General features: G+C 44.5%; 1 protein-coding gene across 1 annotated transcript; it reads left to right on the top strand.

Annotated features, from left to right (window-relative positions):
* Positions 1–2117: 2117 nt before the first annotated feature.
* LOC125513987 lies at positions 2118–13474 on the top strand. The gene is made up of 5 exons (XM_048679223.1): positions 2118–2375; positions 2478–3629; positions 12115–12178; positions 12341–12404; positions 13457–13474. The coding sequence occupies exons 2-5, from the start codon at positions 2486–2488 to the stop codon at positions 13472–13474; spliced, it is 1290 nt and encodes a 429-aa protein (XP_048535180.1). The 5' UTR covers positions 2118–2375; positions 2478–2485.
* Positions 13475–25828: the final 12354 nt, after the last annotated feature.

The raw sequence follows: 25828 nt of genomic DNA, 5'->3' as shown, positions 1-25828 counted from the left end.
ACAGTATCACTTGGAGGTTCATCGACAATGGTTACGCCCCAAATTCTCGGAAAATATACGAGTATGCTATTTCAAGTTCAGCAGGGATCGACTGTAGAGCCTAGTTCTGCAGTATTACATTTCGATGAAAATTAAGGGCTCGACAATATGATGGACCAGGGTTTGGACATGATTTACATAGTTTGAAGATGTTGGATGCAATATTTTGTATGACCTTGTCAACTTTAATGTAATACCTGATACCTGGTAGGTACCAGTGCACTAGAAAAGTAGACAGATTTATGTTTTGTCATCTTGTTTCTGCCCAAGGTACTTGAATTTGTCTCTGTTATATGGTTCAAGTATTAGTTGCTTCTAGTTTCAGTTCCAGTTCAAATGTTAGGTGGTTCTTTTATGTCGATCCTAGCAGAAACATCAGCAGCAAATACTCTTTATTTGTCATTCTCAAGAAACAATGACAGAATGTAAGAGGCAAGAATATGATGAAACCCACTTTTTTATTGATCTGAGGCAAGTACATGAGTGCACGAACGTGCTAGTCAGTCGTGGCTAACTAAATCCCTGAATAAGGAGATATGTTTACAATGATGATGCCCTGATTTTGCGCCCTCCTCTTATTAATAAACTGAACTGCCTTGATTTTGCGCCCTTTCTGTATCAGCTGCTGGTGATGCTTACAGCTTTGGGATAACTCTGCTGGATCCTGAAGATGTTCACAGGGAGGGCACTAGCTGATGGTATGTTCAGAGAAGGATTGAGTCTGCACTTGTTTGCAGAGATGGCATGTCCTGACAAGATATACACATGCAGCCATATGATAATGACGATGATGCAAGATTGAATACTGTATTGGCTTGCTTAGCTTCTGTTATCAGAATCGGCATCTTGTCTAGTACTGTTTCATCACACATCTAACACAGCTCTGAATCTGTCAAGGAAAAAGTGACATCATCAGACAACCAAGGGACATAGGCAATTACAAACAACATGCAGGATTTTTGTGATTTTAGTTGCTCGGCATTGCAACAATGGAGGACCTCACTGTGCCACAATCCGACCAAGAGCTCGCGCTACCGTAGCCGACGACCAAGAGCTTGCGCCACCGCAGCCGACCACCAAGAGAATAAGCCGGCGGCGCAACGAGCAGAGTGTCTTGGTGGCCGCCATTCTGAAGAGCGGCCGTAGGCAGATTGGCGTTGGGGAGATGGGCCATGCCGTTGGTGGCAGGTCAGGGTGGACACGGTCCGGGCCGGTCCGGTCGCTAACCGAGCTGCAGTTTGGACCGGTCGCCGGCGGTCTGGACCGGACCGGACCGAGCAGTGCCGCGGTCCTCTTTTCAGGGACCGGACCGGCGGGTGTAAAGCTCGGTGTGTACCGACGGGCTCGGCGGTCCCTGCGGTGGCCAGTCACTGCCATGTGGGGTCAGCATGTCGGAAAGGTGGAGGGAGAAGTAGCATGGTGGCCGGGGCCGTAGAAGATGCACCTGATGCTTGTGGTCGACAGGCGACGCTGCGGAGGAGATCCCCCTCATGCTTGTGGTGGTCGGACGACGCTCGTAGGCGGCAAGGAGGTGGTTGACTAAGTCAAGAAGTTGCCAATGGCGGCCGGTCTGCAGGCGGCGCTCTTGAAGCCTCGTGATCTCATGGGACGCGGAGGTCCCTCCATGGCTCTTCCTTCCCCGTGTCGACGGCATGTTGGCAACGAGATGCAAGCTCCCCGCATCGAAGGCGAGCACAACGAGGAGGTCGACAGAGGCCGCGCTCCCTGCTACACTATTTAGCGAGCCTGGACCGTTCCGAAACGGGCCCATATTTAGAGACCGGACCGTCCATTATATTTAGCGAGGCTGGACCGAGCGGGCCAAGAGCGAACGGGCCACGAGCGGGCTGAAAAGCCCGCTCGCTATGTCCAGCCTGAATGGCAGGAGTGCCATCCATGCATGGCAGCGGAAGCAAGATCAACGCAGAGGCAAAAGGGATTTGACGAGGCTACGAACTCTCGTGCACTCTCTGACTAAAGTAGCAGCTGTTTCTCCTTTCGACAAGGGCAAATATGCCATTTCCATGCCTACAGTGAGTAGAGTCACATCGCTGGAAAGGAAACAAAAAAGAGCACACTCACATCGCATCTCGCTGTCTCAGGTTTCAGACTCTCAGCCGCCGCCGCTCCACCCAACGGCGCCGGCCGGTGGCCAGCCGCCGCTGCTCCTCCAGCTCCACCGCGTCCGTCCTGAACTCCGCTGCGTCCCTCACGCACTCCGCCGCGCCTCCCCCTACCCCGGCCCTTCTGCCCTGCCCCGCCCTCCTTTGCCCTAACCCTAATTCGTAGCGGCGACCAACGGCGGCGCTCCGGCCAGGCCTCTGGAAGAACAAACGGTGAGTGCCTCTGGTTTCTTTTACTCCTATCTTGACTCCTGCTTTTCCAATTTTGATTTGGTTTTAGGATTCTTGATAATTCTCTTGCTGTCTTCGCTACAGGCTGAAGTATGAGGAGCCGCCGCCGCCGTTGCTCGCCGGCGACGGCGTCCCCAGTGGAAGACGAGAACCTTCTCCCGGAGATCCTCCTGCGCCTCCCTCCGGACCCATCGTCACTCCCCCGCGCCTCCCTCGTCTGTAAGCGCTGGCGCAGCATCCTGTCCGATCCGGACTTCCTCAAGCGCTTCCGCAGGCACCACCAAAAACCTCCACTGCTCGGCTTCTTCAGAGGTAATTCAATGAGCACAGAGCACCACTTCACTCCTGTGCTCGACTCGCCGGACCGCATCGCTGCAGCCCGCTTCTCTGTGCCCAACAACAGCAACAAACACTGGAACTTCGTAGGCTGCCGCCACGGCCTCGCCATCCTAGTCAACATGTGGCTTCGTCAGGTGATGGTGTGGGATCCCCTCACCGGACAAGAGCACCGTGTGGCTTGTCCACCTGGGCTGGTGTTCGACCCGGAGGTCCACCTGGTGTACTGGGAGGCCGCGGTGATGTGCGCTGATGCCCAAGACGGGCACGTGCATGGCGATTGCTTCTCGAGACCGCTCAAATTGGTCTTGATCTGGGTCATTGGATACAGAAAAGCATTCGCTTGCCTCTATGAATCGGCATCTGGTTTATGGGGAGACATTGTCTCCATGGAGTCAACAGACACGATGTTTGGCATAAGGCCTGGCATCCTTGTTGGGAGTGCACTTTGCTGGGTGCTTTGTGGTGGTAACGTCCTTGTGTTTGATGTTGAAAGTCAGCACCTTGATTTGATCAAGAGGCCGGTAGACTGCCCTATGAACACCACCTCCTATGGATTTGTTCAGGTCTTAAGGATGGATGATAACAGACTTGGCCTCGCATATTTGTCAAAACTGACCATCCTGTTATGGGAGAGGAAATCAAACTGTGATGGCGTTGTCACATGGGTGTTTCTGCAGAAAAGTATTCAATTGCAGGAGCTCTTTCCGCATAGAATGTTTAGTCGTTGCAAAAAGATGATAATAACAGGGTATGATGAGGACACAAATGTGATTGTTCTATCTACGATCCGCGGCGTCTTCACGCTCCAACTTGACTCGATGCAGATCAAACATATTTGCAAACGAGGTGGCTTATGTTTGGACACTTTCTATCCATACACAAATTTCTATACTACAGGTAATGCCTCCTCTATATTCACATTGCACGAGCAAACAAGAGTATTTTTTTTTCTTGGATTGCTTTTGGCACATGATTGCGGTAATAAATTGTAGTTGCGATTAAAAATTGACTGGATATATAAAAATGTGTTCAGTTGTTTGTTTCCTTGTTGGTCTGGTCATGAGTTATGGTGATGTGATTTCTTATTATTACCATGCCAGATTAAAGCTAGAACGAGAATATAACTATTTCATTGATTTGTGGCCGTTTCTAATTGGTAACCACAGTCGTGTGCTGGCAATTTGTGATGTCGTGAAGCCGTCTGCTACATGAAATAGTTAACCGGCTGGCACACTTGGAAGCTTAAATCTAGTTATATTTTCCCATATAATAAATTTATGGGAAATATAATGTCTATTTTCACTGACCTTGATACTAAATATCAATTTATAACATGTACATTATGTGTTGTAAAAAAAAGAACACTAGTTAATTAAATTCGAATGGTACTATGTAATCACTGTGGTTTTCCAATATGTGCTTTCTTCTAGACCATTGGCCATAATTTTAGAAATTTTACTTTAACAAAGAAAAAGGGCTAGATGGTTCTTCAATTCTGTATGCTGTGAATGTGTTCTGGTTGACGCTAAGATTGCTATTATGTACAGTAGCATGTCACGTGGAACTTCTCGGATTTAATCATGTGAATTTTTTATTATGATCTAAGATCAGTCGACTTTAGTCAAGTTGCATGCCTGGTAGACTAGTGGAGTCGATTTGGTTAATCGCTTGTATTAACTAGGTGGGTGGACAAGAAGCAGTAGGCTATGTCACTTTAGACATTGTGTTTGTGAAGTCCCTCACTACATTTGATCCATCTTGTGAGTCTTGCTAGTGATCTAACAGTGATATGCTGATGACATGACCTCATCACCACATGCAACACAGACAGGCAGTGCTCCTAAATTATAACATATAATATATTTAGAATTATAGATGCTGCCTAGTTAGAGGACATCACGTAGGAAGGTTCTTAGATGCACAGCATCAAGTGTGTCTTCTGTAACTCCGTGAGTTAAAAGAGAAAAAAAATAAAGAGAAGAAGAGGGGCACGAAACAGGCCCTTGGCTATAAAAGTTTTCTATGCGTGTGGTCGTTGTTATTTGATGTGATCAAAATTTAGGAGAGCCAATTAGACTAGTCGTTGTTGAGTTGTTGAGTAGACAAGTTGGGATTAGGGAGAGGTTGTTAGGATGTCTTATACATGTTGGTGTCGTTTGGAGAGTCCTAAGTTTAGGTCACGTTGGACATAGGGTGACAAGTATTAGTAGTGTTTACATTGGAGTCTATGTAATCATGCTATTATTTACAATAAAGGAGAAAATCATATGGGAAGCTATGACAGTGTGGGGAAAATATCCTGTGTTCTTGTGTGTATCTGTACGGATCAATCAAGTGGCCGTGAGATTAGATTGCATCCTAAGCTAGCCTACATCAAAAGCATCCACCAGCCTGCTTGCCTGATTACCTAGTTCTGTACGTGTACATCTTGTTCTGGTTCCGACTAGTTGCACCGGCTTACGACGGTGATCTGATCGGCGGCAAGAGGCGCGAGTTTCAGCAAAGGTAACACTCGTACGGTCATACCTACTGGTTTGTAGACAACTATTGTGGTGGATAAAGCTTCTGAATCCAGTGTCTGCATCCCTAGTTGGAGACTCATCCTTGGATGTATTGAGACCTGAACCTGTTGTCCTCATCATCCTATTTTTTGTTGCGGCTGCCTACCTCAGCCCTAGTTACCTAGTTTAAAGAAACTAAGAAAGGTTTGTCAGGAACACTCTTACTTTTATTATTCAGTTGCTACATGATCCTTTAGCAGCTCTGCAAGTTTATCGGAGGGGGGGGGGGGGGGGGGGGGGGGGGGGGGGGGGGGGGGGGGGGGGTTCCGGGAAGTTTATCTGTTAAATTCATTCGATGTTTGCATGATGTTTTCAGTAACTTGAAAAATATCCCTTTGCTTGGTATATATGCATCTATAAATTTGTAATACATCATTTCTCGTGCTCATTATTTCAAAATGTGTTCCAGGAATACAAGACCAACATTCAGAGAGGATATATTTGCCTTCGTGGGTAAAAACTATGGTCCTTAAAAGCACAATGAAGCAACAAGGAGACATGTCAAAATAGAGTGTCATGATGTTTATTTTTTCTGAATTTTCCCATGTTACATTCATGTGATGTACCATTGAACCTCAAAGAGTATTTGACCCGAAAAAACATCTTGATGTATGTATTGTCAAATGGCAGTCCAATTCTGGAACTTGCCATTGATTTTTTTTCTTGTTCCGAGTAACATATGTTTTTGGTTTTGAATATACAATTTCTGACAGTCCATAAAGTTACTAAGTTCTTGAGGGAAAACTGGGGAGTGAAAAACTATAATTTTTTTCACCTGTCTATAAATGTCCTGTGATTATGCAGTGATAATGCAAAAGGTAATGGAATGGGTTCACAATGGGATGAAGGCGTAATAAGATATTTCCCCTTTTTGTATGGTATTGCCATTGTAAAGGCATGGATTCCATTGCGGTGTTTGGATTGATGGGTGGCTCTGTCTCTGTCTAGTTACTCTCGCTCGAAGGTAGACGATGGACAGGAAACTCGAGTTTGTTTTGTGTGCAACGAATGCACCGGCGCTCCAACGCCTTGTATTTGTTGCAACTGAACTCACCACCAACTAACAAACTGGGATTACAGCCGGCTTTGTAGCCATCGGCAACGCAGCCCCCCACGCAACACGATCACCACGCGCATGTACGCCCTGGCTACCCGGTCTCCCACCAACATGAGCAACCTACTCATCCGCGAGACCTGGGCATCTATCGCTGCACGATCGCAGGCCCAGCCACAGACCGGCTCAGCTCAGACTAAACACACACGCACACGCCTACACCCTTGCCGGACCAGACCTGGCGCGCCCTACGTCGATCACCTCGGCAGAGCATGGCTTATTTTGCCCCAACATGGATGTTTGATGTATTTTGAATGCTATGCAGCGGTGATGCTTTGGGCAATTCTCCTTGTGATGGCTGCGAGGAAAATCACTGGTGACGGATGCTGCTCCTTGAGGTGGTGGAAGATCTGAAACGTGCTTCTCACCTTGCCCGCCGATCCATCCATGTAAGGTGCTTTGCTGCTCAAAATAAATCTGGTCAGGGAGTAGAGAAATGGGTCGCTGGTGTCGTCACTGCTGCTACATGCAGAGGTCTCGTCGGAGTAAATCAGGGCAGATAGTTGAGTTGAAGGTGGGCGGGAACGGATGGAAAAGAAGGTTGGCTGTGGCAAGAGATAGGGATGAGCGATCATAGCTTCGGTTATCGGACAGGGGTGGGCGTAATAGGAAGTGAATAGGGGTGTGATTTGATTATGCGCTATCCGTTTACAGCCCTACTGAACCAAACGTGTGCAACATTTTAAGGTGCCTCCGCAATGTGATGATGGCTAAAAAAACATGAACCAAACACCTCCATTGTGTAATATGTGCCTTCTTGATGCTTGTACATTTTTTTGAGGATTAATTCCGCTGCTTTATTTAACCAGCGAATATCTAAACAACGTCCGGGATCTCATCGGCGACCACAACTAAGATTAAGTCTGGTGGCACCATCAACCAAATCTTACATAGATCTACCCCTACCCCTAGCTTAGCTAAATTATTCGTGGCATAATTTGGAAACCTCCTTACCCATGTCACCTTGCTCTCCTGAAATGTTCTCAATATTGACTTGATTTCTTCAATCCAAGGTCCAGTCACTGAGAGATTCTTTCTTCCGTCATTTAACATGCTCCACACAATCTTGTTGTCGGTCTCCAGGTGAAGCTTCTGCACATGTATTTTAGGGAACTGGCCCCTCTAACTTCGCTCCTATGAAGTTAGGGAAACAGTACCCTAACTTAGTCTGTGAACCATCAGATGGGAAATAGATGACCAAGATTCTGCACTGTTCACATGGGGTTGTAGCATACTGTTTGGACGAGCACTGTAGCTAAAATCACTGTTTGTTACCTGTAGCAATTGACACTGTTTAAGAACTGTAGCCATTTATTCTAGATCCAACGGATGAAATGTGGCTAAGTTAGGCTCCTAACTTCACAGTAGCTAAGTTAGAGGAGCCGGTTCCGTATTTTAGATGCAAGCTTGACCGCCGCCCTGCATGCAATTATTTCTACCATCTGATGGTTAGTTATGGGGCCGAACAAGTAGCCAGCTGCTGCGCGGATGTCACCAGCATACCCCCAAAGGATCATCCCTCCACCACCCTTATCTCCATGTTTCGCAATGCCGGCATCTAAATTGCCTTGACCCATCCTTCATCTGGTGGAGACCACCGGTGTAGCTCTGTAACAGGTTTGGCCGTGTCTTTCTTCACATGCAGAGACATCCATTCAGCCATGTACAGTGCCACAGACCTGGATATTTCCTGTGGCGAGGCAATATTCTTTCCTTCCTTTGTTTCATTCCTTGCACGCCAAAGCCCCTACACCGCCTCTGCAAACCATCCTAGCATCCAGCTCGACAATGCACTCGTGGAGTCAGCCGTAGTCAGTGGGATCGCCACCGAAACTCCGTTTTACGAGAGCATAATTTCCCAAAACATAGCCGAATGTGGCCATGACCAGAATCAATGATATAGCGTCTCCTCCCTTCTGCATGCCACACAAAAAACACCTTCCTTTGTATGCCAACGGTAGAGCTTAGAACCAACAGCGCAAGTCCATTAGTCAGGAGCCTCCACATCTGTACCTTCGCTTTATTTGGTGCACATGTATCCCAAAGAGCCAGCCACTCCTTGTGTTTATGTAGAAAAGAAGTAGATCCCGGCCGTCCAGACTTCACTACATTCAACGTCATTTTTAGGTGATATGCTGACTTGACCGAGAATTCACCATTCTTTGTATAATTCCATGCGAGGTAGTCATATGTCCCAGGCCCTCCTGGCGCTATTTTTTTATATCCGCTGCATCATCATGTGAGAACATAGAGTCCACACGGACTGGATCCCACGCCCCTGTGAACATAATCCTGTCCGAGTTGTTTCATGCTCCCCCTTTGTGGGATCCTGTTATCATGATGGATCAGAATATTTGATCGGTCCCCAATCCACCAAATAGCCCCTTTTCAAGACATCACGCCCATGCAATATACTATGAAATGTGTATGCGGCCCCTGCCAGGCATGTTGCATTCATAATGGTTCCCTCCTTGAAGAAGCACGCCTTAACCACTCCAGCAAAAAGAGAGGATGGTACCTGTAACATCCTCCACGCCTGCATAGAAAGCCAAACCTCCATCACGTTTGCCGGTACACATTTTATCTCATGCAATTCAGTGCACCTTCCTCTCACCATTTCTGCTCCCCACAAGAATTTCGATGAGATTGATGTCAAGTTCTGGCACATCTTCTTTGTGAGCTGAAAAGAAGTTATGGCATAGGTTTGTGTGGCTTGAAGCATAGATTTCAAAGTACCTCCTTGGCGGCCGTTGTGAAGCTCTGTCCTTTCTATCCTGAGCATTTGCCGTTCGAACCGTAACATGCTTAAATGTACCATCCTTAGATCATGGTACCTTTCACTAAGGGTCTTTGATTCAATACAATTAGCCTGCTTAAGATTCCCATTGTCCTCCTCAAGACACCCTTTGACCGGATGTCACCTCATATTTCCTAAGGATTTCCTTGAGAGACTCTAGATTATCATGAGAACCTTCCAAGAAAATAATACTGTTGTCTGCAAATAACATGTGAGTCACATGGGGGCTAGTGCTCTAAAAAGGTACTCCTCTGATTGTTTTTTATCACCTTGCCAGTCTCTTAAAAGAGATGAGAAGCCTTCCACACATAATAGGAATAAATATGGGGATAGTGGATCGACCTGCCGTAGTCCTGTAGATAGTAAAAATCCTCTCGAAAAACCTCATTCGGCTTAACAGAGAATTTCCAGACGTAACACATCTCATAATCATAGAAATCCATCCATGGGAAAATCCAAACCTTGCAAGAATCTGCTCAAAAAACGCCCCATATACCCGTGCCGAATGGAGGCACACCCCGAGCACGAGGAGACTCGTGTGCTGGTGGTTCCGAACCAAAAAAAAACGCCCCATGTACCCTGTCATATGCCTTCATCATATCCTCACTGCACTCAACGGTTTCTTCCTGCTTCTCGTCCTGATCGCTTGCACACACTCATATATGCCACCAGAACATTGTTTGTGGTCAACCTCCCTAAAACAAAAGTGCTTTGTTCTATGTTAAGATCGGCAAAAATACCTGTAGCCTCTTTTTCACCAATTTTATATAACACATAACACATAACACAGGTTGATCGGCCGAAACTAAGAAAGTAACTCCGGTGAGTTGACTTTCAAAATCATCAATATAATTGTGGCGTTAAAAGAATCCAGAGCTGCTTCCCCCTCGTGGAAATCACGAACCCCATGGCAGACGTCCTTGAGAACCAACAACCAGTGTGGTTGATAAAACATGGTCGACAACCCATCTGGCCCCAGCACCTTCATTGGGCCCATCTGAAAAAGTGCGGCCTCAATTTCCTCATCAGTAATAGCAGCCACTAACTTCCCGTTGATGTCATCAGTTACCATGCTGCCAATATTCTCAAGTAAAAAATGTATCTCAACAAAACCTTCGAAAAGAAAAAAAGTAGAACTTTGCAGGCATGTACATGATCTCATCATCCGTCATATACCTGGTTCCATATTCTCTCAGAAGTGCTTTCACAGTGTTCTTTCTTCTTCGCCGTGCCGAACAAGTAGCACTACAAGGATACCCTTCATAAAGCAACACACATTCTACAACGTTTTAACTGTATGTTGCAAAATTCACGATAGATACGCATACAAGCATTGCACCTTATGCGTTGTACAGTTGTACCTCGTGACCTCTGTTGTAGTACAAGTAAAGCCCAGCGCACTACCCAGCCTCTTTCTTGTAATAGCCCAGCCCGAATTGGCTTTCACAAATAACCTAGGTCGTTCTCTCCCCACCCTCCCCTATTCCTTAGGCTCCCACGCCGGCCGCCGCCCCTCGCGGCTGCGACCAACCCGCATCCTGGCGCGCCTCCCCTCTTCACTCCCCCGTGGTCCTCCATCCCGGCGGCCGCCTCTCAGGAGTTCAAGGTATCACTCCCGTGTGACCTTGCAGCCCGGTGCGCCGCCTCTCGTCACCACTCCCCTGCATGTGGTCCTCTCATCCGTCCCGACGCGCCGCCAGCACGTCTCCCCTGCGACTCTGCATCCCGGCGCACCGCCCCTCGTCACCCCTTCCTTGTGACCATTGGCGAATCCAAGGTACGGCCATGAATCTGCTCAAGCCTGCCCGCCAAGTTTGAGAAATTGATTTTTTTTATCACAAGCCCATGAACGGCAGGAACAAATGTTTGATCCCTAGGTACACAGTGAAGGTGGCGGCCAAAGATTTTGATTTGTTTATCCGGTGTTCCTGCATGATGGTCTTGACTCTTGAGAGCTGAGAAGATCTGTTTGGTTTAAGAAAATTCTGTAGCTGTTTCTTCACCCGAGTTCATGGTCAAGGTCTCATGGAGCTAAGATTCTATATGTTTGTTTGGTAGGCGAGCCAATAAGTTACTTAACCTTATGATTTGTACCTTTTGTTCTTCATCCATTAGGTATAGGACTTAAAACCAGAGACTCATACGTGATTGTCGTAGTATTCAGTGTCCACATATTGCTTAGTTGTAATAAAGTGGACATGTTATGTTAGAGATCAAAGGTTGTCATTGTCGGAGAATATGTCGTGGCCACTGAAATTTCAAATAGACAATGCACCAATACAACACATTGCCATGGATGGTCACCTGAATCAGCATACCTTATAATCTTTTTTTTCTCGGCACCAAGTGTGTTGTTCAGTGTCCTGTTCCCCTGGCCAGATTTAATATTGAGAATGTTATTTCCTGTGCAGTCCAATGGAATAATGTTGGAAGCCCATGGTGTCCATTGAATTTTGTTCACCTGCTACTAGCTGGATTCCAAGCATTGTAGGTACTACGGCGAGAAGTTCATCATACATTGGTAAATATCATTGAATTGCACAAGCAGTGCACATTCCGGCCTACTGTGCTTATAAAAATTAATGGTTCAGACCATCTTCTTAATGTTGTATCCATTTTGGAAGAAGCTTTGGTAGTTATGATGCTGATATACTTGTGATAGATTATTCATGTATGCTGCTACTTTAGTTTTCAATGCAATAAAAGGACCAACATTTATATTCCTCTGAATAAAGTAAATATCTGTACATGGTTTATTGGTTCAATTTTCATATCATAAAAAACTTTTGTTGAAGGAAATTCTGAGTCTTGTTTTGCCCTGATTGATAACACTTCTCAGCATGCATGCTTTCTAGGAAGATTGATTATTACAGGAGACAACACACATTCTAATTTGAATACTGTTTGCAGTTTTTACCCTCGTAAAGCTGATGAATGTGAATGAAGATTATGGAGAACATTCTTCAGCAGCAAGGTCTGCACTCTGCACTGATACGTCATGCAGCAACATACTGTTTGTGGTGTTTTCTTGATGATATAGCAACGATATTACTTCATTTTACTAAATAATAAGCTAGCAAACTTATGTCTTCTCTTTACTTATACTGTTCTCAGGCTGACAAATTTCATAATGCAGGCAGGGGTTTGGAAGTGCATGCCGCAGTATATATGGTGGATTTGTGAAATGGTGTATGGGAAAAGTAAGTTTCCATATGCTGCCGAGGAATAAATCGTACATAACTTATTGATTTACACGTAATAGGAAGTGTTGGTCTAACTCTCCTCTCACTTGATTATATATTATTAGAAAGTTTCCTTGTAGCTGCAAAACAGAGTTGACTGAAAGGCGGCATGCCTCCCCTATCATTCCATGGTACCATAAATTTTCAGGTATATTGACGCTGACATGTGATTGAGCAATGGGCTATATTACAAATCTGCAACTTCAGACCACAACTTTTGCTTCTCTAACATGTGTTTGTTGATTGCGTTTTCTTGAAATAAAATTATGCATTCAATGCCATTGTCCAGTATATATATTATGTGGCACAAAAATATGTAAGTATCCCTCTGTTTAAATGTAGTTTGATAAGTTTATATAGCTATAACTGACTGAACTGTGCGAAGGCAGTGCCTTCTCATATGTATTTCAGATCAATATTTTGCAGCTCGCGTTAATTTTTTCTTGTCCCATGACTTTTAAATCTTCCTTACCACCTCTCATTAATCATTTTTTAAGTGCTGCACAGTCTGATCAACAAAAGGGAAGTTCGGCAATTAAAAAATAAGCTACATACATGCTAGATGAGTTTGAACCTTTGTGGTTCTTCTAAAGGTATGCAAGCCACTTGACAACAGGGACTTGAAAGATACTATTAGACATGAAAAACAGAAGATACATGTGTGTGCTGAAAACTGATGTATCAAATGTATTAAAAATCACTTCCCTTATTTATTTATTTATAGCAATTTCAATGTTTCCTAGAGGGAAAAAATATGCATAGTAGAATGACCTTACTAGCCTTTTTTTCCAATGTTTGAAGAACAGCGATAGGAACTTAAATCACAAATCAAATATTTACAAGCTAAGATTTTGTAATCACAAATCAAATATTTACAAGCTAAGATTTTGTAAATCTTTCATTGTTACAATTGCAGTAATATTTGTATGTGACTAATATCCTTCCGCTATCACTACTTGCATCATGTCAACGCCATATGTGTTAATGTTTCATTTTTTTTATGTCTGTAGATTCAAAAGAAAACTTGATTATAAGGGTGCATGGAAAGTCTAGTGCAATGACGATGATGATGTTACTATTCATGATGAAGATGATGATGGATGCTTTCAATATTAGTTAAGCTATTGGATGATGTTAAGTTTTAGTTAAGTTACAGGGATGTTGATGGATGCTTTCAGTTTAAGTTTTGTTGTCAAGAAAATATTTTGATTATGCATCACATTTGGATGATGTTCCTCCTGTACTATCCAGTATTGTAATCCAACAATTTTATTTAATATACAATTTCTTCCTCCCGTGTGTATATTCTCTTGTCTTTTCTTCACTTAAAATACATAATTGTCACCATTACATGGAACATTAATTTAACCGCCGGTCATAAATAAATATGAAAAACAATATTATTCACATTATATATGTACCAATGCTTGAAGCGTTGCATGTTATTTGTTGCCAAGCAACGGGATTTTGATTCCTGTGCATTAAGCACCAACGTATATAAGCATTGCATAATTCTGTTTTATGTGTTTCATTCTTGCAACGGTTCAATATACCAACAGTGGTATAAGCGTTGCATTATGCTCTAGCAACACTGGATTAGGCAACACATCCGAAACCGTTGGTAAAGGCGCTAACAACACATATATGAACTTGTAGATACGGATAGAAGCGTTGCTATAAGGGGGTTCATGTTGTAGTGTAGCCAGCTGCTGCGCAGATGTCACCAGCATGCCCCCAAAGGATCATCCCTCCACCACCCTTATCTCCATGTTTCGCAATGCCGGCATCTAAATTGGCCTTGACCCATCCTTCATCTGGTGGAGACCACCGGTGTAGCTCTGTAACAGGTTCGGCTCATGTTGTAGTGCTGCTACTAAAGAACCCATTATCTCACATACAAAAAGATTCCGTGTTGGTAGTGGTAATATTATTGGAAAAGGAGTTATTCTAGATTTCTTTACTTGTGCCGGTGCTTTACCTTCTATGGGTAGTTCTATCCTTCATAGAACTAGTAGTCTTGCGGACGCTATTGCCATGCTTATAGTTGAAATTGAAAGACAATTCATGCACATGCATCCTTCCATACAAAGGATTTTTCTGGAATTTTCTAATATTGAGCATTCTTCTGTTAAGCGTGCCACTACTATCTTTTTGGCTCATGAGTTTAGATTCATAATAAAAGAGGACAAAGAAATCTTTGCACATTATAGGGTGGACGCTTGATGTCCTCTCATAGAGGCTATCCTCTTTGATCAAGAAGAAATAATGCGTTTTCAATCTCTAGACTATGTTGCTTTGAATGAAAATCTTAGAAAAAGGGTTCCTACCAATGTTCTAGTTGATAGAATTTATGAACTTAATGATGATTTGGCTATTCGAAATAACGAACTAGGATATTCTCTTGAATATAGGCTCACAAAGTTCTGTCAAAAGAATGCTTATAATGATGAATTGGTTGTGCAATATGAAGGACCAAACGAGGAACCTATACCTCCCAAGGTTGATCTTGGGGACTTTTGTCCCATTAAATTTAGCCCTTTTGATTACTTTTGCTTGCCTGAAATAAAACTTGTTGCCGAACGTAGAGAATATGAAATGAGTTTTAATAATCTATCTTACTATTATGGCAATACCTAGATCTATTCTTGATTGTTATGCCTAGCTAGGGGCGTTAAACGATAGCGCTTGTTGGGAGGCAACCCAATTTATTTTTATTCCATGCTTTTTCTCCTGTTTAGTAATAAATAATTTATCTAGCCTCTGTTTTGGTTGTGTTTTTTGTGTTTAATTAGTGTTTGTGCCAAGTAGAACCGGTGGGAAGACTTGGGGAAAGTCTTGTTGAACTTGCTGTAAAAACAGAAACTTTAGCGCTCACGAGAACTACTGCCATGTTTATTTGGAAACTGATATTTAGTTAATTCTTTTTGCAGATGATTAATAGATAAATTACTCACGCCCAGCAATTTATTTTAGAATTTTTGGGGTTCCAGATCTTGCGCTAGCTACAGATTACTACAGACTGTTCTGTTTTTGACAGATTCTGTTTTTCGTGTGTTGTTTGCTTATTTTGATGAATCTATGGCTAGTAAAATAGTTTATAAACCATAGAGAAGTTGGAATACAGTAGGTATAGCACCAATATAAATAAATAATGAGTTCATTACAGTACCTTGAAGTGGTCTTTTGTTTTCTTTCGCTAACGGAGCTCACAAGATTTTCTACTTTAAGTTTTGTGTTGTGAAGTTTTCAAGTTTTGGGTAAAGATTTGATGGATTATGGAACAAGGAGTGGCAAGAGCCTAAGCTTGGGGATGCCCATGGAACCCCCAAGATAATCTAAGGACACCTAAAAGCCAAAGCTTGGGGATGCCCCGGAAGGCACCCCCCCCTTCGTCTACTTCTATCGGTAACTTTACTTGGAGCTATATTTTTATTCGCCACATGATATGTGTTTTGCTTGGAGCGTCTTGTATTATTTGAGTCTTTGCTTGTTAGTTTACCACAATCATCCTTGCTGTACACACCTTTTGAGAGAGCCATATATGATTTGGAATTTGCTACAATACTCTATGTGCTTCGCTTATATCTTTTGAGTTATATAATTTTGCTCTAGTACTTCACTTATATCTTTTAGAGCACGGTGGTGGATTTGTTTTATAGAAACTATTGATCTCTCATGCTTCACTTAGATTATTTTGAGAATATTAAATAGCATGGTAATTTGCTTAAAATCCTAATATGCTTGGTACACAAGATTAATAATAAAACTTTCTTATGAGTGTGTTGGATACTATGATAAGTTTGATACTTGATAATTGTTTTGAGATATGGAGATGGTGATATTAAAGTCATGCTAGTTGAGTAGTTGTGAATTTGAGAAATACTTGTGTTGAAGCTCGTGATTCCCGTAGCATGCACGTATGGTGAACCGTTATGTGATGAAGTCGGAGCATGATTTATTTTTTGAGTGCCTTCCTTATGAGTGGCGGTCGGGGACGAGCGATTATCTTTTACTACCAATCTATCCCCCTAGGAGCATGCGTGTAATACTTTGCTTTGATAACTTGTAGATTTTTGCAATAAGTATATGAGTTCTTTACGACTAATGTTGAGTCCATGGATTATACGCACTCTCACCCTTCCACCTTTGCTAGCCTCTCTAATACCGCACACCTTTCGCCGGTATCATACACCTACCATATACCTTCCTCAAAACAGCCACCATACCTACCTGTTATGGCATTTCCGTAGCCATTCCGAGATATATCACTACTAGGGAAAACCTTATACACAGAATGTTACCAGTAGCGCTGTACAAAATCAAACGCTACTGCTAATTAGTAGCAGCGCGCGTAAATAAACCGCGCTACTGCTACGACTTTTGCAGTAGCGCGTAGTGGCGAAAAGCGCTGCTACTATGTTTGAACTGGGCGCACATGGCTAGCCCAACCTAGCAGTATCGCGTATACTGGCCCAGCGCTACTGGTACGCTCCTTAGCTGTAGTGCGCTTACGTGTAAGGCGTTGCTGCTAACGGACATAAAATAAAGTGAAAAACAAGTAGAAAAGTAAATGAAAATGAAAGAAATAGAAAAAGGAGAAAGGAAAAAAATAAAATGTAAAGAAAAATAAAATAAAAAAGGAAAAAAGGAGAAAGGAATAGCAGTAGCAGGTTTCAGTAAACGCGCTATAGCTAACATAGCTATAGCGCGTTTCCGGAAACTCGCTACTGTTACGTTTCACTTAAACAGCGGTTCCCCCCCCCCTCGCCCCCCGGCCACCACTTGTTCCCCAAATCCCTCGCCCTCGCCGCCGTCTCCCCAATTCGCCGTCGCCGACTTTGCCGCCGTCTCCTGCCGGCGTGGACGCCCGCAACCTCACCGTCTCCCTCCGAGGCCGCCATCATCCTCACCGCCGCCGCCCGAGGCCGCCCTCAGCCTCACCGCCGCCGCCCGAGGCCGCCCTCGACGTCACCGTCAGCGCCCTCCACCTCACCGCCGCCTGAGCCCGCCCAGGACCGCCGTTGCCCGTGCCCGAGGCCGCCCTCTCTCCCCTCTCTGTAAGTCCCCCCCCCCCCCCCCCCACTCATCTCTCTCTGCATTTTAGAGAAAAAAATAGTACAGCAAAAGTTAGTTAGGGCAGTAGGGTTTAATTAGTGTAGATGCTGCTTGTATAGTATATAGTGATACTAGTAGATGTTAATTAGGTTAGGGAAATAGTGGTACTAGTAGATGTTAATTAGATGTTTTTTAGTTAGGGCACTAGAGTTTTGCTAGGTTAATTAGGTTAGTAGTGTTGCTAGTACTAGTGGTACAATAGGTTAATTAGGTGATGTTAAATGAATAACCTAAATGAATGAAATTAGTAGTTAACTGAATTTTTTTTCCTTTCATCATTATAGAGCACTAAAGTTAACTGAATTTTGTTCTATTAGTAGTTAAATGAATTTTCATCTACACTTTGTTTTTGAATTAGCTTGCGAAATTTGGACATGTGGTTGCTCGTGTATATTTGGACACTATTTCCAGGGAATGATGCTTAGTGGCCTATGTTTTGCTAGAATGTTGATTGATTTCTTTTCCGGCAAATTTCAGGTTCTCGATTTGTCCACCTTTTAGCAAAGGTCATGCCGAAATTTTCCATGAATTTCGGCATGACTTGTGCTACAAACTAGGATATATCGAGTGCCCATGATTTTCCGCACCAGGAAGGAGTCAACATTCCTGCAAAACAATAGGCCTTTTTTATGTCATTATTCATTTTATTAGGTCTAGAATTAATTGACTAGATTTAATCATAGGAAACATGGCTAGCAACGATGAAGGACAGGGTTCTGGTGATTGCGACGATGCCTACCGGGCGGCAGACGAATTTTTTAGCCTCACCGACGATCAACCGATGTTATTGCTGGGCCCACCGGTGGCATCGGGGACTGAGACCAACATGCAGACCGGTGCTGAGACTGAGACCGGCGCTCAGACTCAGACCGGCATCGAGACCGGCGCTGAGACTGAGACCGGCGCTGCCTCGGGGAGCGGAGCTGGTGTAGAACCGAAAGCAAAGAGGCAACGGGTTCCTAACAAACTAAGGACTACTAGAGTGGTGGTCACGAAGGTGGACGACGACAATTTTGAGCCAACGGCGCCCGAGGAAGCGCGTCGATGCTACGGCAATCAAATAGGCTGCATCGTACGGACAACCGCCACCATCAACGATGAGAAACTATAGAAGATAGAAAATATGAGGAGCTCCCTCCTAAAGAAGTTTCACCAGATATTCTTGTTCCCGGGCCGGAATGAGAATGATTATAAAGATCCAGATGAGGACCCGGCAATGAAGAAGATAAACAAACATGCCATGACCAAGTTTAGCGACGCGTTGGCCGCCTGGAAAAATTGAGTGAAAGCAAGGATCATCGACAAGAAGGAACCCTACTCCGAGATTGTAAAGGATAATCCGACAATCACGGAAGAGCAGTTTCAAATATTCAAGGAGGCTTGCGAGGCCGAAGATGCCAAAAAAAGTCTAAGTACATGAAGGGGCATCAAGAGAGGAACTTTGGGAGCCACCACCTCAGAAGCCGTGGTTACGGCGAAAAGAGGTCCAAATGGGCCAAGGAGGACGCGGAAGCCGCGAGTCTGGGCATCGCAGACCCCTTGGCGGAGTTCGCCGTCCAGCAGGAGCGTGATGTCCTCAGGGCCCGGCACCGTTGGGACCCAGTGAAAAAGGTTTACGAGACAACACCGGTCATTACGGAGTTCATAAGACTGCTGGTAATTTTAGTTTCTGATCAATTCGACTGCACACGTTAGTCATATTTGTAAACGATCGTTGTGCCTTTTGCAAAGAGAGCAGCACAGGATTGCGGCCGAAAGCGACTCGCCGTCTGAGGCATTGGCGAGGCCCAAGTGGGACACTCCATTCAACCGGGTGTTGAACATATTGAAACGACAACCAGTGGATACTCGGCCGTTGTATGGAAGAAGTACTACCGTGAGACCACGGAGGAGAGAAAGGAAAGACGGAGGTTAAATGAAGAAAACATCGACAAGAGGGTTGAGATTGCGGTTGAGAAGAAATCAACTCAGACAGTCGCAACAGCGGTAGCTGCTGCAAAACAGGTGGCTGTAGATATTTCTACTACCTTGGTTCCGGCCGTTTTCAATTGGACCAGGCAAAATCCAGAAAAAAATGCAGCGGACTTTCCCCTTGCTGACTTCTTGGTGGGGAGCAGCTCGACTAGCGTTGCACCAGCACCTGCAGCTGCACCTGCTCCCGCACCAGACGTGCTCGGCGGTGCTTCGTCTTTGGCTAAGCTCGACGCCCTCATGATATCTGTCACACCGGCCCCCTTCAATATAAATGTATAATCTCCCGTTTTCATTTCCTTTCGGATGTCTCACGTCGCAGACTTTTCTTTGCAGGACGACGAAACCCCGTGCACCATATTGTACACCATCGGCGACCAGAAGGTGGACGTGGGGAAGGCGACGATAATGGAGCCGAAGGAACCATTGTTCCACAGCCGGCCGATCCCCCCGAACGTCCTCAAGGTTTCTGTGGCCAGTGTCAAACCGGGCCATGAGAATTTGCCTCCTCCAGTACTACTGGGGGATGAAGACGACACACCGCAGTGGCTTGGTGATTGTTGCAATGCTGGGTGGGTCATGTTGTGGCCAAAGAGTCTGCTTCGTCTGGAGGTGGCCGGGAGCACACCCACGAGCACGCAGCCTCAGCAAGGTATGAACATCAACACCCCACCTACCCAATTAGCGTCGGGTGTCGGGTTGGGTGATAGCAGACGGGGTAAGGAGGAGGCTCCATTAGTCACTGATGACGTCGCCATGGATGAGGATGAGGACGACGATGGCGCTGCTGAATAGTATGTCTATATTGGCGCCTCCTCAGGGTTTGAGCGTCATGAGTCGGTGCCTGAATTGCCGTCTCAACATATTATGGACGACCTTCCGGTAGTAAAGAAGTTTAGGAAGAGAGCGAGGAAAGGCAAAAAAGCAGTTTCTATGATCCAGCCGCCTCAGCAGCCTCGGCTTCAGGACCGTATAGATATCCCCGATGCAGATAAATGGCATATCCCCGGTCAACCAATCCTACCTGCAACAGCGCTACGGGCCAGATTCGGCGATCTAAAGAGACTTCATGACGATGTGCTGCGGGTAGAGAAAGACCTCATCGCCTCGGAAGATCCAGGATACCCACTCTACGTGGTTAACGTTCCGCGGCAAATGTCGTACGTCGACAACTTCCCCGCGGATAAGTTTTTCCTCCGATTTGATTACATATTCGACATGTTTCACGTGAAGAAGCTGGATTTTACGTTTGTCCGCCTTTATGCCTTGCACATGAACTACATCATCGGGGTTGAGCAGATATCTCATATCTGTGTCGCTGACCCATACTACATCCACGAGGGCTTCTTGGGAGTCTGCGCAAATCACCATGAATACGCAAGGGATTACATCGTCAGTTTCAGGCTCGCCAATAAGGACAAGGGGGCGATTCTCGTGCCTTATCATCCCGTGTAAGTCATCCGCGCTGCTATCCTTCGTCCTTCTATTTCAATCATTCATTTGCACGGTGGAGGCTAATTAATTTGAGGACTTATTTTGCGCAGCGGCGGGCGCGCCGTCCTCATCATCCTCTACCCCCGATTCTCCCACGCTCTTTACTTGGAATCGTCGAAGAACATTCACAAAAAGGATTAGACCCACATCAAGGATGTTCTCAACAGTGCTATGTATTACTACCAATCAATGGGTGGAGAGGTCAGGGACAAGAAGATAAGGGGCGGCAGGGTCGCCTTCGGCCATAAGACCGACTTCTGTTGCATCCAGTAACCGAACGATTCTCTTAATGATGGATTCTATGTCCTACACCACATGATGGGGTACAGACGGGATCACCAGAACCTTCGCATGGCACCTTCTTCCGGCGATGCCCATATTCTGCAATGGGCAAAGGACATAGGAGATATCGAGGATCATCGACTTCGAGCTGAGTTCTATAACATCCAGCGCGAACTTTCCCAAATCATCATGAAGGAGGTCGTCGGAAAAACAGGGATGTTCTACGGAGAAGGACAAATGTCGCGGGAAGACGTCCGAACATGGATAGCCTCTCAGCGTCTCGACCTGAAGCCTTTCACTAGGCTCGGGGACTATCTCCCTGAATTGGATGGATGGAACAACATGTTTGAGTGATTGTCGATATATGACAATGTGTCCGTTAGTCCATACTTTCTCTATGACAAAACTTTGAGTTATGCACGGTGAAACTTTATTTGTGATGTAATTAAACCGTCCTCCTCCTCGACTAGCGAAAATCACTCTAGGTAGGGCATTTTGGGGTACGATGAACTTTGTTATTTATTCTTATGATATGTTGTTTCTATTTTTGCCAAGTCTGTCTCTTTCTGTTGCTCGACTATATATGTTGCATATCATTGACTCATGTGATGATGCAGGTGCATAGATCATAGATGGTGAAGAAGTGCTACGCCAGGAGTATATCTACGACAAGTGGCCGGAGTGTCAGGCCGCCCAGGTGTACCGGTTTCCGGTTTCCGAGCGACAGGCAGTAGTTAGTTTAGGTTCACGCTAATGCGAGAGAGGGATACGAACTCATGTTCTCAAAGTGATAGCTCTTCTCGTGTATATCATTGTTTAGATGGATGACGATGTATTTGCAAGTAATCGAGACTTGTATCGGTACTTTCGAGATGATGATGAGAGACCACTTTGTGTTGGATGATGATTATGATGATGACATGATTTGATGAGACTAATTGTATGTATATGCTATGATTACATTTGTATGTGTATGATATGCTAAAGATTATTGTATAAAGCCTATTCAAATACAAAACAAATACAAAACAAATATGCAGGAAAAAAAAACTAATAAATAAACTAGTAGTAGCGAGGGGGGAAATTTAGCAGTAGCGCCTCCTTACCAGTAGCGCGTCCCAGCAAACAACGCTGCAGATAATATCAGTAGCGCCCTTTCCCAAAGAGCGCTACAGCTATTCATGTATAGCAGTAGCGTGGGACAACAGGCGCTACTGCTATACTTTAGTTGTAGCGCCTTATTAGTAGCGCCGGCACCCGCGCTACTGAGAGGCCCAAAACCCTCGCTGCTGCTAGGCTTTTCCCTAGTAGTGTATTGCCATGCAACTTTCCACCGTTCCGTTTACTATGACACACTCCATCATTGTCATATTTCTTAGCATGATCATGTAGTCGACATCGTATTTGTAGCAAAGCCACCATTCATAATTATTTCATACATGTCACTCGTGAGTCATTGCATATCCCGGTACACCGCCGGAGGCATTCATATAGAGTCATATTTTGTTCTAAGTATCGAGTTGTAATTGTTGAGTTGTAAGAAAAATAAAAGTGTGATGATCATCATTATTAGAGCATTGTCCCAGTGAGGAAACGATGATGGAGACTATGATTCCCCCACAAGTCGGGATGAGACTCTGGACGAAAAATAAAAAAAAAGAAAAAAAAAGAGGCCATAAAAAGGAGAAAAGGCCCAAATAAAAAAATGAGAGAAAAAGAGAGAAGGGACAATGTTACTATCCTTTTACCACACTTGTGCTTCAAAGTAGCACCATGAACTTCATAGTAGAGAGTCTCTCATGTTATCACTTTCATATACCAGTGGGAATCTTTCATTATAGAATTTGGCTTGTATATTCCAATGATGTTCTTCCTCAAAATGCCCTAGGTCTCATGAGCAAGCAAGTTGGATGCACACCCACTTAGTTTCTTTTTGAGCTTTCATATACTTATAGCTCTAGTTCATCCGTTGCATGGCAATCCCTACTCACTCACATTGATATCTATTGATGGGCATCTCCATAGCCCATTGATACGCCTAGTTGATGTGAGACTATCTTCCCCTTTTTGTCTTCTCCACAACCACCACTCTATTCCACCTATAGTGCTATGTCCATGGCTCACGCTCATGTATTGCGTGAAGATTGAAAAAGTTTTGAGAATGTCAAAAGTATGAAACAATTGCTTGGCTTGTCATCGGGGTTGTGCATGATTTAAATATTTTTGTGTGGTGAAGATAGAGCATAGCCAGACTATATGATTTTGTAGGTATAACTTTCTTTAGCCATGTTATTTTGAGAAGACATAATTTCTTTGTTAGTATGCTTGAAGTATTATTATTTTTATGTCAATATGAAATTTTGTCTTGAATCTTTCGGATCTGAATATTCATACCACAATTAAGAAGAATTACATTAAAATTATGCCAAGTAGCACTCCTCATCAAAAATTCTGTTTTTATCATTTACCTACTCGAGGACGAGCAGGAATTAAGCTTGGGGATGCTTGATACGTCTCCAACGTATATATAATTTTTTATTGTTCCATGCTATATTATCTATGATTTTGGACATTATTGGGCTTTTATCCACTTTTATATTATTTTTGGGACTAACCTATTAACCAGAGGCCCGGCCTAGAATTGTTGTTTTTTGCCTGTTTTAGGGTTTCGAAGAAAAGGAATATCAAACGGAGTCCAAACGGAATGAAACCTTCGGGAACGTGATTTTTAGGAAGATTATGATCCGGGAGACTTCGACCCTACGTCAAGAAAAGAAACAGGAGGCCACGAGGTAGGGGGCACGCCCACGCCCACCAGGCGCGCCCTCCACCCTTGTGGGCCCCCTGTTGCTCCACCGACGTACTCCTTCCTCCTATATATACCTACGTACCCCCAAACGATCAGATACGGAGCCAAAAACCTAATTCCACCGCCGCAACTTTCTGTATCCACGAGATCCCATCTTGGGGCCTGTTCCGGAGCTCCGCCGGAGGGGGCATCGATCATGGAGGGATTCTACATCAACACCATAGCCTCTCCGATGAAGTGTGAGTAGTTTACCTCAGACCTACGGGTCCATAGTTAGTACCTAGATGGCTTCTTCACTCTTTTTGGATCTCAATAAAATGTTCTCCCCCTCTCTTGTGGAGATCTATTCGATGTAATCTTCTTTTTGCAGTGTGTTTGTTGAGATCGATGAATTGTGGGTTTATGATCTAGTTTATCTATGAATAATATTTGAATCTTCTCTGAATTCTTTTATGTATGATTGGTTATCTTTGCAAGTCTCTTCGAATTATCAGTTTGGTTTGGCCTACTAGATTGATCTTTCTTGCAATGGGAGAAGTGCTTGGCTTTGGGTTCAATCTTGCGGTGTCCTTTCCCGGTGACAGTAAGGGCAGCAAGGCACGTACTGTATTGTTGCCATCGAGGATAACAAGATGGGGTTTTCTTCATATTGCATGAGTCTATCCCTCTACATCATGTCATCTTGCTTAAGGCGTTACTCTGTTTTTACTCTAGATGCATGCTGGATAGCGGACGATGAGTGGAGTAATAGTAGTAGATGCAGGCAGGAGTCGGACTACTTGTCTCGGACGTGATGCCTATATGCATGATCATACGTAGATATTCTCATAACTATGCTCAATTATGTCAATTGCTCAACGGTAATTTGTTCACCCACCGTAGAATACTTATGCTCTCGAGAGAAGCCACTAGTGAAACCTATGGCCCCTTTTCTATTTACTTTGATTTTATTTTACTTTGCATCTTTTATCATAAAAATACCAAAAATATTATCTTATCATATCTATCAGATCTCACTCTCGTAAGTGGCCTTATTGGGATTGACAACCCCTATTTGCGTTGCTTGCAAGGATTTATTTGTTTTGTGCAGGTACGAGGGACTCGCGCGTAGCCTCCTACTGGATTGATACCTTGGTTCTCGAAAAATGAGGGAAATACTTACGCTACTTTGCTGCATCATCCCTTCCTCTTCGGGGAAAACCAACGCAGTGCTCAAGAGGTAGCAGAAGACATGGTGTATGAACAGTACCAGGTGGAGGCTGGAGGAAGTCGACGGTGGATAAACAGTAGCCCATGGAGGCTGGAGCGAGGGAGTAGACGGTGGATGGACAGTAGCCTGTAGAGTCCCATTTTATGGTACACCAAACCCCTCCTGATGAACAGGACCCTGTTTCGACCATAGGCGCTCCAACAGATGTTTGTTTCCTCTGTTTTGCGGTACGCCACACCCCAGGTCCCCATTTTGACCGTCGGCACTTGAACAAGATTTCGTTTCCTCCGTTTTGTGGTACGCTCGACACTTCCCAATGAACAAGACCCCGTTTCGACGTACGCGGTCAAACAGAAGGTCGTTTTCCTCCGTTTTGTGGTACGCCAGACCCCGTTTCGGCTATTTCGTCCAAGCTGGTTGGCTCCCGATGAACAGGACGTGTTACGACCCAATGGCTTCGCTCCTGATGAATAGGGTGCTATTTGCTCTGTTCCGACCCTT

The sequence above is a fragment of the Triticum urartu genome, chromosome 6, assembly GCF_003073215.2.
Source record: "Triticum urartu cultivar G1812 chromosome 6, Tu2.1, whole genome shotgun sequence".
NCBI classification, from domain to species: Eukaryota; Viridiplantae; Streptophyta; class Magnoliopsida; order Poales; family Poaceae; genus Triticum; species Triticum urartu.
This window is presented reverse-complemented; position numbering and strand designations above follow the sequence as displayed.

What these genes read in the sequence shown, in the direction of transcription:
- LOC125513987 (XM_048679223.1), top strand. Translation starts at nt 2,486, where the DNA reads ATGAGGAGCCGCCGCCGCCGTTGCTCGCCGGCGACGGCGTCCCCAGTG. An exon ending in CACAAATTTCTATACTACAG is followed by an intron (nt 3,630 to 12,114) that starts GTAATGCCTCCT and finishes TACTGTTTGCAG; the next exon opens with TTTTTACCCTCGTAAAGCTG. An exon ending in GAACATTCTTCAGCAGCAAG is followed by an intron (nt 12,179 to 12,340) that starts GTCTGCACTCTG and finishes TTCATAATGCAG; the next exon opens with GCAGGGGTTTGGAAGTGCAT.